This window comes from Sebastes fasciatus, chromosome 13, assembly GCF_043250625.1.
Source record: "Sebastes fasciatus isolate fSebFas1 chromosome 13, fSebFas1.pri, whole genome shotgun sequence".
Lineage (NCBI taxonomy): Eukaryota > Metazoa > Chordata > Actinopteri > Perciformes > Sebastidae > Sebastes > Sebastes fasciatus.
The window spans coordinates 5,031,615-5,046,277 of record NC_133807.1 but is presented as its reverse complement, the minus strand read 5'-3'; the positions used below and the strand labels follow the sequence as shown (position 1 = coordinate 5,046,277).

Below are 14,663 nucleotides of genomic sequence, written 5' to 3'. Positions count from 1 at the left end.
AAGATAAAACTGCATATCGTCTGCATACAATCGGCAGGAAATATTGTTCTGACTGATGATGTGACCCAATGGTAGCATATAAATAGAAAACATGTATAGGACCATGGGTGTACCGTTGAGGAGCCCCATAAGACACTGGGTGGAGAATAAGACATTGGGTGGAGAATAAGACATTGGGTGGTGAATAAGACACTGGGTGGTGAATAAGACATTGGGTGGAGAATAAGACATTGGGTGGTGAATAAGACATTGGGTGGAGAATAAGACATTGGGTGGAGAATAAGACATTGGGTGGAGAATAAGACATTGGGTGGTGAATAAGACATTGGGTGGAGAATAAGACATTGGGTGGTGAATAAGACATTGGGTGGAGAATAAGACATTGGGTGGAGAATAAGACATTGGGTGGTGAATAAGACACTGGATGGAGAATAAGACACTGTATGTCTGTCCTAAAATTGTAATGTTTGTATTTTGTAATAGTAACGTCTCTTGATCTCAAACAGACTGAATGGATGCTGCCATACTGATTACAAACATAACATTTATTAGGAAAATATATACATTTTAATAAAGTACGTAATAAAGACTCAACAACACATTTTCCAGATATCATCATCAATTAATAATCATTTCACATTAAACACACAAATAGTAAAAAAAAGTTGAGCATCAACTGGAGACAGCTGCAGACAGCGTAGGGCAGGCTCTCTGCTGTCTGTGGGGTAGAGAATGGATGATCATTATTAATCACTATTAAAGCGTGTGCACAGACAGAGTGGACATGAGTTTTGTTTCTGAGTTGACGTGTGATCAGAAGAAGGAAGTTTCAGGTAAGCGTGCTGTTGTTTAAACTAAGGGCTTGTCTTTTAGTGAGCGGTGGACGGTGGTTAATGATTTGTCCAGTGATAAGATTCTTTACTGCCACAGCACAGGTAGTCCTTTTAGTTCCGCATTTAAACCACATCAGACTGAAAGAAAATGAAGTCACTCAGCCAGGAGAACGCCCCCATAAAAACAACATGTTTTTCATAGTTGTGGTATTCTAGAATGTTTTATTAAATAAAGATAATTTATGCTAGTGAAAAAATTTACAACAGGACTATGATTCCTTTTGTGTCCATAACCCCCAATTCATTTTACATGTGTTTGTTTTAGGTTTTATATATGATGTTATATCCGACGTAAAACACACAAATACAATACTATAAACTTCACTTTGTTGATGTCTGCCTATTCACTTTCACTGATAATAAAGTAATAATAATTATATTAATAAGCTTTGGTTGGATCAAATTCCTATAATATTGTGTTGAGACCATGTTTTACCAATGGAATATACTGTATATATATATATTTATATATATATCAAAGCAAACTTTTAGAAGTGGGACCAAAGCTATCACTGAGGACATAGTGTTATTACTGGGAATTTGGGTTTGAATGACTTGAGGAGGATTTTACATTCTACAAATAAACATGAACAAAAATGTTTGTATTTTTTCATTAGAATTATATTCCTAGCAGTGTGAAGTTGAAACAGCCTTTCTATCACCACCAGACCTAAGGGACATACGATTTACAGAAAATATCACTGCACACAATACAGAAAAAAAATAAACAAAACCTTAGACAATAATAAATATGATATTAGAAAATGTCCCTTTGTTGTGCCTGGTAAAGGCTTTCTTAGATGGATGGGGTCACAGACTGTTATCTGCAGACCATGGAAGGTGAATTGCCAAATGTTTAAATATACATGGGTCTAACAATGAGAATCCTCAGATGAAACCTCGCTGCTTTCCACAATCACCATATTAGTATCATATTTTGAAGTTTAAAGTTTTTTATTATATGCTACATTTCTGTTATATGCACAACAGTTACAGTGAAGCAGTTTATTATTAGTATTAGTATTATTAGGTCTCAGGCTCCCTCCAACAGCACTCTTACAGATATGCATAAAAAATATATACTGTATGTATAAATAAAAATTACATAAGTGGAACAAAGTAAAATTAAAATAGTGCTGCATTAAAAATATAGGAATATAATATATGATATACTGTGGTAGCCATGCAGGTGAGTAATAGTATAATAGTAAAATGTATAAACTGTGGTGCAGGTTGTGCAGTAAAAAAAAGAAATATAGGCTTACATTATGAGCAGAGAACAAGTTGCAGACATGCAATATATATGGGCTACTACCCGGCCAACATTTGTATATAGGGCCCATGAAAAATGGGCCCTATATGGGATTGTCCATGGGTTCCATAATGGCCCCATGCCAATTGCCCTTGTGAGTTTCATGCAGGAGTACACTGGGCCCAATCTGGGCAACATAAACCAAAACCCATCTCGGCCCCAGGTTTAAGTTCTATGTGGGAACTACATGGGGACTACATGGCCTGAAATATGGGTTGTAAGTGGGTTTGTCCACAGTTTCCATGTTGGCCCCATGCACTAATTTCCCAGTAGTGACCCAACTAAGACCCACACGGGTAGCCCAAATGGGGAGCCAATGTGGGACCAACTTAGCTGACCCAAGTGGGCCCCATTTGTGTTGCCCATTCTGAGCCCATGCACTAATTTCCCATTATTGACCCACCTAGAACCCACATGGGTAGCCCACATGGGGAGCCTATGTGGGACCTACTTAGTTGATCCAAGTGGGCCCCAGATAAGATGCCCATACCAATTCATACCTACTTGGTACCCAGGTACCCCCAGCATAACCCATGTGGGGCCCACATAACCATGTTGGCTGGGTACATATATATATATATATATATATAGTATATATTAGTATTGTATTTTGGTATTGTATTTTCAGACTGGATTGGAATGTTTTTCTTCTCCCAAAATTTGTCACTACCGAAACATAGTAATACATTATCATAAAAAAGGTTTATATTAACCTGTTAAGATTGCGTTTCCATCCCTCCTCTAAAGAATACTTCTACATATTTATCTAGAAGTTTTTCACAACAAAAATCAATTAAAATTACAATTTTAACATTTTTTTAAAGTTCAATTGATAAGATTCATCAAAATCTAAATGCATCAAATCTTTCTTTGTAGAATGCATAACGCTGATCATATTGATTTCAGAGATAAGGATTGATTAAATTGAACAAACATTTAACCAATCAGTATCATAACATTTTAGTTGATAACTCAATATACTTCATTTTTTTTACAAAATACCTACATACATATATATATATATATATATACATACATACATACATACATACATACATATATATATATATATATATATATATATGAACAGATGAAAGAAGAAGAAGAGAAGAAAGGCCTCACCCACCTGTTGGCCTCCTCTATGTAGGTGAGGTCTCTGTAGCTGTGTGCGGCATCTCGACGTCACAGCCCTCCACTGATGAGACAGCATAGTGCGGGGTATCCTCCTGTGGGGTAATCGTTGCCATGGCAACCTCCACCTGCTCCGCCCGCGGGGCCGCCGTTGGCCCTCCGGTTGACCTCTGTGCGCGGCCCGTGCGGGTACCGGACGGTGCCGCTCCGTTGTTCCTGCGGAGCGACGTCCTGATGCCGCTGGAGAGGCGGCTGGAGAGGCGCCGCACCGCGCCGCTGATGCCGCTCAGAGCGCCGCCCTGGTCCTTCTTCAGTAAGCCCACATCATCCTCCAGCTCCGCCGGAGGCACCTCGATGTTCCCGGAGTACCAGAACACCCACCAGATGAGGCTGAGGAAGATCACGATGGCTCCCGCGTAGATCAGCAGGTCGTAGAAGAACACGTTGACGAACACCCCGAGGAGCAGCACGAGCAGACCGAACACGTCAAAGGCTACCGCGAGCCAGAAGCAGCACACGCACCGACCCAGACCCCGGTACTCCGGTTCCATGACGGCATATACGGTATAGACCCTAAACGACTCTCTGACGATTTATACCGCTTATTGCCCGGTGCCTCTGTGTCCCGGCATTGGGTTTCAGAGCGGCGGTCCAGGTGAGTCAGGTGAGGCAGGTGAGGCTCGCTCAGGAGGACAGGTAGGTAGTCTGCCTGTCAGACTCAGAGGAGGGGCGAGGAGCCCACTGGAGGAGGGACTGAGAGCTCTACCGGGATACCTGGCCGGTAACGAGATGTTATTATTCTTATTCTTAGAGATTATTTGATTCACCTGCAATTAGAAGAGGTGAGTGTTACAGAATGTGTTCCACACTGTACCTCAGTCTATAACTCACCGACCTGACTACAGAGCTTCTATTTCACCTCAAGCAGGCTGATCAATAAATATGAAAGAAGCTAATGTGTGGACTGGGTCTTCCTAGTGTAATATAGCCTACAGCAGGGGTCAGCAACCTTTACTATCAAAAGAGACATTTTAGCTAAAAAAAAAAAGAAAGAAAATCTGTCTGAAGCCGCAAAACATTTGAGCATTGTGATGAAGGTAACACAGCTTATAGTCTAAGTATATAGTATATAAGTCTAATGCAGTGAGGGCCAAAGTACAAATGTACGACGGAGTATTAGGGCCACATTGAGGGAAAAAAATCTGAGATTTCCAGAATAAAGTCATACTTTATGAGAAAAAAAGTCGTAATATTACGAGAATAAAGTCATAACTTAAAGGGACTGTTTGTAACTTTTACACAAATAAATCTACCGGGTCGGGATCCCATGCGCGCTCGCATGTGGCCGGAGCAAGCGTGAGCCCGTCTCTGACTTTCGGTGACTTAACGGCCACAGGTGTCGCTGTTAACAAGCATTTCTGAAAGTTACAAACAGTCCCTTTAACGAGAAAAAGTCGTAATATTACGAGAATAAAGTCATAACTTAACGAGAAAAAATTCGTAATATTACAAGAATAAAGTCATAACTTATGAGAAAAAGTCATAATATTACGAGAATAAAGTCACAACTTTACGAGAATAAAGTCACAACTTTACGAGAAAAAAGAAAATAACATGTAAAGTTACTACTTTATAATATTATGACTTTATTCTCATAATACTACGACTTTTTTCTGGTAAACCTATGACTTAATTCCCGTAATATTATGACTTTATTCTCGAAATCTCAGATTTATTTATTTTTTCCTCAATGTGGCCCTAATAATCCGTCGTATCATAAACCTACAACAATGATAAATAAAAATGAAAATGTAAACAAAAAACTGTTATTCATTTCCATTTTTTTTAAATCCACAGGGAGCCACTGGAGAGGGGCTAAAGAGCCGCACGTGGCTCCGGAGCCGCAGGTTGCAGACCCCTGACCTACAGTGATGCATACAATGACAAAATTAGTAAAAGTACTCAGTGTTCTACTATTATATCACTGAATTATTATACTAATGCATCAATGTCCAAGTATGGTTTTACTGTTGTAGTTGGTCAAGGACAAAACTAGTTGTCTGTTTGCTTCTGTGCTTTCAATTTAAATGCCAAACTGCATTTTGTTGTACTGGAACTCTGTGCAATAATAATAATACGAGTTGATTCGAATGAAATATAAATCATCTTTTCTTATGGAATATATTGTTACTGTGTTCATAATCTCCATATAAGTGTTAAAGGTCACCTATTATGCAAAATGCACTTTTCCATGTCTTTTAAACATCAATATCTGTCCCCAGTGTGTCTACAGGCCACCATAGTATCATAAAAGACCATCCTCTCTCTTTTTCTCCTCCGTTTGTCCGGAAATGGGTGCAGAAAAAAAATTCGCTTTTTTCCTTGTATTCTGACGTCATTAGAGAATGCAAGCCACGTGAGGGTTTCCTGGTCGAACCAGAGAGAACCTTCAGTAGCTGACCCCGCCCCACAGCGCGTCACTGTCTCTCCTCCTCAACCGAACTTGAGCAAAGTAGCTCCTACTGTTAGTCTGCAAGAACCAGCAGAACAGGCTTCATGTACTCCCATCATCTAAATATAACATGTTCTTTCACAAAGGCTTTATGTAATTACACTGTTTAAACAGATGATATTTATATATTATATATATTTGATGTCATGCATGTAGCAGAGTACAGGTAGTAAATAGTGACTTGTAAGCAACACAACACATTTCTGTTTCACAGTCAAACTTTATTTGAGTAGACAGATGACAATATTAATTATTCACAGCATTTGTAATCATCCCACCTGCAGTTATGTTAACATGGTACAGGAGAAAGTCTTCAGCTCTGGTAAACTATGGTAAGCTAAGCTCCGGTGGTCTGTAGTCATGGTAACACAGAGACAGCTACTACTGTAAATAATATACCATTACTCTGATCTTCCATACATTTATCTTTTAGCAGAAATAATGAACTGACTACTGTTTCACATCTTCTATTTTCCACCCTGATGGTCGCTGTGTTTACACACCGTGTCATAGCGGTAGCATGTAGCTAACCCGTTAGCATGTAGCTACATGCTAACGGGTTAGCTACATGCTACCGGGTTAGCTCTGTATCTCCATGTAAACAGAGCCATCTGCTCTCAGCTGTCTGCTCTCCTCTGGGATGATTCTGTCGGTCATTTCTCACAGATGGATCTGTAAAGACAGACGTAAAACAGAGTATATGTTTACGGTTTACAGAGTTGATGCATGAGGTAAACACTGAGCTAACTAACAGAGATATAAATAGTATTATTTACCTGAGAGAAACCGTCAGGAAAACCTGGAATCTGGACCGCAGATGTTCATCATGTGTCGCCGATTTCTGATCAGATTCCTCCGGTAACGTGCGCTGGGTGAAGTTTCTGGTTTATAAACTTTAAAGTGGTTTATAAGCTCTATTCTAGCTCCTCTCTCTCCCTGCTCTCAGGCCGCGAGGGGGGCGGGGAGGGTGACGCTGTGTTGTTGAGGACGTTTGATTGACAGAAAACGCTGACCAATCAGAGCAGAGTGGGAGGAGACAGAGGCTACAGACACAGAAATCAGCACTTTTGGAAATGGGCTGAAACAGAGGTTATAGAGACATGCTGGAATGCATGATCTGATTGTTTTTTTGAAAAAAAAACTTCAGAGACATGGTTTGGAGGTGTCTGAGACCTATAATAACTAGTTTAAATGGAGTATAATATGTGACCTTTAATGGTGCAGGTTAACAGGTATTGGTATTGAGCATCTGCAGTGGTTGAAAAACTACACAGCTCTTCACTGCTGTTCAATCAACGGGAAAAAAACAACAGAAAAACAGGCAACATTTACAGACTTCTATACATGTTTGTGTCAGTGTGTCACTGGATGGTTTGCTGTTGCCTTCGCAGACTGCACACAGACAGATGGACGAGCTGTAGGTTAGATTAGGTCACATCAGTTCATTCGCTGGTCTTTGGCCTGGAGCCACGGCACAAAGCTGAAGTGTGTGTGTGTGTGTGTGTTGGGGTGGAGTTTGGGAGGTCTGCAACCAGAACAATCAGAGATGGATACGTCCAGTAGCATTTCTCTGCCTCAGTAATCCCGTTCTAAAGGATTTACTCAGCACACAGCAGCCACAGAGAGCAGACAGGCTTATGGAGAAGATGACAAATAAATAAATAAATAACAGACAGCATCAACCAGCGAGGACACAATGAGACAGATGGGCAGCAGAAAATGACCCGTGTGGGACGGCCTGCGACACATTTGTCAAATAAAATAGAGAAAATGGACACCGGACATATGAGGACATATTCACTTTAAAAGCTGCATATGTAGAGGGGTCTTAGAGCCGCATTCACGCCTTGTACCACGGGGCTACGCCAGTGATTCAATGTTGCACTCACATCAAGTTTGGGGACTAACAAAAGCCTGGTACCAGACCTCTGAATCACTGGCAAAACCAAACGTTTTTTTCAGCGATTAGAGTTAGATCTACTGTTGTGTCCCCGATTGGAGAGACAATTGGCCAATCAGAGCTTTGTAGGCGGTATTAAGAATCGGGACGTCATCTTCTTGAGTCAGAGCTGGAAAAACGGCCACAAAAACTGACGAGCATTAATAAAGATGAACTTAACTGACAATGAATTCCTTTCCAAATTTAGCTCAGTTACTCCAAAAGAGTATACTGTATGCAGTGGTGTTTGATGCTCTGCCGAGGAGTATGCTGCAACTTCTTAGAGGTTCAGTAAGGGAGATTTCAATGTTGGATCCATTTAATAGTGGTATATTCCTTGGAGAAGTCCACATTACCAAGAATAGATGCTCTAACAAATACATAAGGAATTTCATACAAGCTGTGACTCTGCCTCCAGGAAGATTCTTTTGACCTTCACTTTATGGAGAAATTGTTTAGCAGGAAAATTTGGGTAGTTGGGGATAAATTCTGTCTCAATAGTAAAGTTAAAGACGTTTCCTTTCAAATTTTGCACTGCATATATCCAGCAAAAAAGACATTGTAGAGTTTTAGAATTGATATTGTAAGTATTCTTGTACATTCTGTGAATTAGAAGAAGAAATAATATGTCATTTGTTTTAGCACTCTATGTATACCAGAATATTTTGGTTGGATGTTGAACATTATTTAAGAAGGAAAACTGGACAAACAATTCAATTTCAGGAAAAAAAACATTTTTATTTGTTTTGAAGGTAATGAGAAGGATAAAGATTTTATGTTCTTTGTACAGTTGATTCTATTTTGGAGAAAATTCCACATTAGCAAGAAGAGATGGTCGGACTACAAACACAATTTGGAACATTTTTATCAAGAACTGAGGCAGTGTGGCACCACAATTAAAAACATGAAGAATAAGAAGGCAACCAGAATCAGCTTTGTGTTTGATAAATTTCTTATGGACAGATGAGAATTTATTTTGATTTTGTATTTTTTGTCTCTATATACAGTTGATGTATATCTCTCTACTGTTAATTATATTTTTTTATTTTTTAATTTTACTTTTTTATTGTACCCCTGGCATGAACAGTTTTGAATGTACATATTGTTATTATATTTTGTTAATGACAAATTAAATAAATAAAGATTAACCTAACTGTACAAATGTTATAAAGCTGACTTACAGAAATAACAACTCTTAAATCGACATAACAACCATTTAGCCAGCCAGCTAGTCAAAAAGTGTTTAATTTGTCATGCAAGATACAGTATGGACGTCTTTACATGCCAGGTGTATGCCTCATATACTATTATTACCCATCTGGGAAGTCTTTCTGTGATGGGTCCAGGTCAGGTTGAACACTGAGGGCTGATGTGTCTAAAGCTAATAAACTCTGGTATGTATTTCAACATTATGCACTTAATTGATGAATAATAGGATTTCCTACTGATCTACTAAACCCCTTAATACATAGTCAAAGTTACATCTTTCAGTTACAACTTTATGCAAATGAGGAGCGGGCGTCGCGACGCTCCGTTTCTCGAATTGCGCTGTCACGCTACCAGAATGCATTGCACGGCTGCTTACATAGACAATGAATCGGAAGCGTGGAAAGGAAGGAGCCTGTGGACACGTAACCATTAGACTAAATAAACCATTTGAAACCTCATTGGATTCTCTAAAACACACTGTCACAAAGCTGAATAGGACTGTTGTTCTTAGCACGTTAAAAGTTGACATTTAGGAGACACAAGGTTTTCACAGGACAGAGACCTTCATGTTGGGACATACAATGTCACACAATATAACAGAACAGTCTTTTCAGATCAGTTTTTAAAAATTAAAAAAACATTTTGATACTTTATTGTCGATGGTTTTATTTGGGGGAGGGGGACTTGATGATCTTAGTATTTCTACTGTAAAGTTTTTTCGACTGATTAGCCCAACAAACAGAAAAGGGCTTGACAAGGTCACCATGTCAGACTGCATGATGAAGTGAAACCAAAATGGCAATTCAGTCTCAATCGACAGATTCAAATTGAGAATGCTAAAATAGAGACAACAGCAGAGGCTGAGAAATCCTGACTTTTAGTCCCTGGTATGGGTCAAGCTCCAAAAATGCCGGATCCAACACTCCCACAATGCAAGTCCATACTGTCCCAAAGCGTGACCACATACTTTTGTACACATTGCTTTGTGCTTTCAAAGCAGACGGTCCATGGGTCCCGTTAGTTCCCCATCAGTGGTGTTTGTGCTCCACTTGTAGCCCCTCGCCGTGGTTGAGCGACTTTTGCACCAGGCTCTGTTTGAGCATGGGGATCCAGACCAGGCCTGTGACCAGGAACATCAGACCAACAGAGAGGAACAGCGGCCCCAACAGGTAAGAGATGTTGCCCACATGGGTGAAGTAGAGCAGGGACAGGGCCGTGCCCGATCCGAACAGCAGCGTGCCGACACCGATGGCCACGATGGGCTTAAAGTAGAGGAGCCGACAGGATGGCGCCAGACCGCCCTCACCGTGAGGCGACTCCCCGTCCTGGAGAGGGTTGAGCAGCGTGGAGGCTTCGGTGTCATCCCCGTCCTGGGTGGAGGGATCCATGGTTGCTATGGTGACTGCTGAGGAGAGCATGGTCACACTGGAGGACTCTGTGGAGATTAGATTGCACCGCATCCCAGATCACACCACAGACACATCTCAAAGTCTGATGTGACCAGAAAATTCCTGCATTTTTCTACATTTTTCTTATTGTCTACAAATCCCGTGAAAAGACCAAAGCCAGTAGGTACTGAAGTATATATAGTCCCATTTAGCTATGCTAAAAGTTGGTCAGTCTGTCCGTCCACACACATTCATGTTCCCGTCAGTATGGGTTGTCCTAACTTTGGTGATCCTCTGATTTTACATCATCAGGTCAAAAGTCGAATTTGTCCAACACTGTGTTTTATGACCAAATACCTGCAAAACTGACATTCCCATGAGCCTCAGCTATGCTGTTTGCCTACCACTAATTAGCAAATATTAGCATGCTAACACACTAAACTCAAGACGGTGATCATGCTAAACATGCCTGTTAAACATCTGCGTGTTGACATTGTCACTGTGAGCATGTTGGCATGCCTACATTAGCGTTCAGCTCAAAGCACCGCTGTGCCTTAGTATGGTCTCGCAGAGCCGACAGCATGGCCGTGACCTGGTTATAGAAAGGCTCGGTATGTCCTCAAACAGCTGGTCACTGTAGTTTTCAGCTAATCTTATTCATGGTCCATTTGTTGGGGAGCTATTTTGAGCGGCGGATTAATCCACACAAGATTCATCCCACGGACAAAAAGGACCTACAGGCCACAGAGATCGAGGTCAGCGTCCTGTCCGTCATTAACAAGAAACCTGATCTTCTAATTATCTGTTCACAAAATAATAAAAGAGCTAAGCTTGGAATTTGCCCACAACCACATCACATCCATCGGAAAAACTAACCGCCTCGTCACAGCCCGTTCAAACGAACAAATTGAAAACATCACCAGAGAAAGCCAAATTGTGAAAGAAAACATCTTGGAACCTGCTAACTCAAAGCATGCGAGATAATCTCATCTTCTCCTGAAACTACACCCGACAACCAGACTTTAAACTCTCAGTGGACACTGTGAACAACATAGGCTTTGAGTACACCGTACTGCTACACCAAGAATCTAGAGCAGTCCTCGCAAAGTTTGAACATTTTCCACAGAAAGAACTAATCAAAAGCAAAGCCAAAGAAATAAAAAGGGACCAAATTTGATCTTAATGACCAAATGAACACTGCAAAGTTCTGTAGCCCATCTGGAAGGACAGCAAAAAAAAAAAAAAAAAAGCAAGTGTATGGTTGTGGACAATCTATACATTGGTAAAAAGGTCTAGATCTATCAGGCTTTGGATACACACAATACTTGTTAGTATGATAAACTCATTGTTGCTTTTGGTCTTTTCATAGGATTTGTTGACAATAAGAAACATAGAATAATGTCAGACCTATTTTATGATTCAAAGCACTGAAAATATATCGTACTTTCAATCTTTAAGATACAGTTTTCTATTCTAGTTTGATGAGAAAAAGAATTTTCAGGAAACCTGTCTGCAAAATGAAATATAAAATGTGAAGAAGCCTGAACTCTAACTTAGAGACTATCACCTTGCACAACAGCAAATTCACCGTGAACAACGACTACAAACAACATCATCTCATTCTGACAGCAAGCAAACACACTTTTGTATCTCCATAGTGTAGGATTAATGTGAATGATCAGTTCAGAAGCATTTGATCAGCTACATAAAATAAACATACAAGTTTTAAACATTACATAGTCATCTCCATCTTACCTAAATCCTATCTGTGTGTCTCCCTGTTGGACCGGCGCTGACACAGACTGACTGCTGCTGGACAACTGCTCCCATCAAAGCCCCTCCCCACCAATGCAGCCTCCCCATCATCTGTAGGCTGCATTACGCACACAGGCTCGCAGCCGTAAACTGCCGGAGAGGCGTGCACCAGATGCTACTTTTTCTGATCCTGGACTCAGGACTTTTTCACATCTCTCTCTCCGGGTGAAGCTTCCATTTGTCTGGCAGAGGTCCGCCTCTCATTGTCATCTAGAACATCTTTCCAAATTCATCGTCTATGGAGCAGTTCCACACTTTATACCCTATGACATCACTCATTTGAGTTTTAGCATTCTACTTTTTGGATTTGGGAGAGAGTTGTTCATGTTTAGTAATATTTTTTTGGACTGTCTTAGACCACAGGAATAACATGTATGAATTTTGAAAATGGGCATAGTTCCCCTTTAAGTTACCTCTATCTGCACACTTCTTCTCTTCCCTAACTTGTCATGTGCCCCATAACAGACATCCTCACCTAGAGTGTTCATGATGAGATTCATAGAAGGCTTCTTGTAAGTAGACTGATGGAGCTGGATGAATCTCGTATGTTTTCACCACAAGAGGGCAATGAAGCCTTTCTGCAGGCCTCTTCCTCAACCACAGCAAAGGATTAAACACACAGACACATCGTTCACAGACTCGTCAACTTGACAACTAGAGTTAAGGGAGCATCTTTACCGTCCGTAATTTTTCTATACATGGCCGAGTCTTCACGGAAAGAAAATATGGATTTTGAACATGTGCCCTTTCCACCATAATGTGTTGATTTGCAGAGCAGATAATAGTAATGAGGTGCTGAATAATAATTTTGTGAATCATTTGTGAGGATGATGAATGAATGAGAAAAAATAGAAGACTAGTTTGCTCTGTGATTTGTATGCCTCGCAATGTTCTTCCAATAACAAAAACAAAACAATACAAACCTATAAGTCCTTAGAAAGTAGTATTCAACATGGTGGAGTAAAAAGTACAATATTTTCATCTGAAATGTCGTTAAGTATAAAATATTTGAAGGAAATACTTAAAGTTAAATGTAATTATGATGAATTGTAACATAACTGGCCATAACTTGTTTGAGCGAAAACACTCAAAACAACCAAAATAGTCATAATTTTGAGAACAAAAGGTATTTTACTGAAACATTTTTTTGCATAAATGGGGATGGACTGCTGTGGTGAAGCAGCTTTAAATTTAAACACATTATCATTTAAAAAAAAATCGAATTGAAATCTTTTGTATATATAAAATCTAAGATTCCTATAAGGCACCTTTAAATTCAAATATACTCCAGCCGCATTCAACTTCATTTCAATTGTTTGTTTTTCAGCATTCTAAGCTTCCTTCGGCACTGTACGGTCAGTACGGTCACTTGTTCAAACATGTATCTTGAATGTTGGTCAGCTTAATGCACAACTATCAGCACATGTGCTCCAAGTATATCCACACAATATCAAATTTTTGAGGATGATACTTTCTCTTTTTTTTGCATGAACACAAACATTAAATGTCCTCCTAAAAAATAAAGAATTGTGATATGTTGTGACATTATACAGTTTTATATAAACTTGTCAGTGCTCTCTGGTGGACAAACCATGGAATGTTAACACTGTTCTTAAATGATCCCAAACATATCTTGGGAATCAACAGATAAACCCATTTAGGCTCAGACAATATAGATCAGGCCATTATACTGTACCAATCTGGCACTTGTTCTATAAGGCTGTGAAAACTGTTAAGAATAACTGTATTTAAAAAATAATAGAATTATGTTATTTTCAAAACAGTATTTTTAACAATACAATTGTTCCCCAATATGTGCCCAGACAATTTAAAAGCGACCATTTGGTGCTTTGTGAACTCTTTTATAAAAAGGCATAATATGCAGCAATCTCATAAAAACAATGATACAAAAATAATCCCTCTCAATCATCACTTCTGCCCCACTAGAAGTGTGTGGTGGTGTCTGTATCTGCAGAGGCCCTGCAGCCCTTTGGCTGGATTTTATCTTTTCTTCTTAATTTGTTGTGTTCGGGACATTTCTGGGCTTCAGCAAACAGCCTTTGGGCCCCACGTGGGGCCCCAGCCAATAACAAAACACAGTGTGCAGCCCATTCAGGTCGTCAAATACCGCCTCTCTGTCACGCCCCTCAGCTTCTGATACAGATGCACAAGTCCCCCTTTAGTTCTGTCAGATACAAAAAAGCCATATTTGACAAACGAGAACCGGTTGTATGTTTTTTTGTATGTGCTCCAGTGTTCCCCCTGCTCCTCCGTCTCCTCTGCTGTGTGCAGAGTGCCGCTATCGGTATGTCAGTTTGACAGAGAGCAGCGCTGAGCCACAGCAGACAGGATGAAGCCTGCCTTTCAGCTGCATTCATTCAAAATCCGGCAACTCGGCACCTTCCCGCAGGGTTATGCGGATATGTGATTGTTTATTTGTGCTTTAGAACGTAACCGCCATGAA

The 14,663-nt window shown here is 40.1% G+C and overlaps 1 protein-coding gene across 1 annotated transcript; it reads right to left on the bottom strand.

Annotated features, from left to right (window-relative positions):
- Positions 1–381: 381 nt before the first annotated feature.
- Positions 382–5,447, bottom strand: LOC141779999 (transmembrane protein 238). Its single transcript, XM_074655040.1, has 2 exons — positions 3,332–5,447; positions 382–718 (listed from the first exon to the last, which is right to left on the bottom strand). The coding sequence occupies exon 1, from the start codon at positions 3,885–3,887 to the stop codon at positions 3,345–3,347; it is 543 nt and encodes a 180-aa protein (XP_074511141.1). The 5' UTR covers positions 3,888–5,447; the 3' UTR covers positions 382–718; positions 3,332–3,344.
- Positions 5,448–14,663: the final 9,216 nt, after the last annotated feature.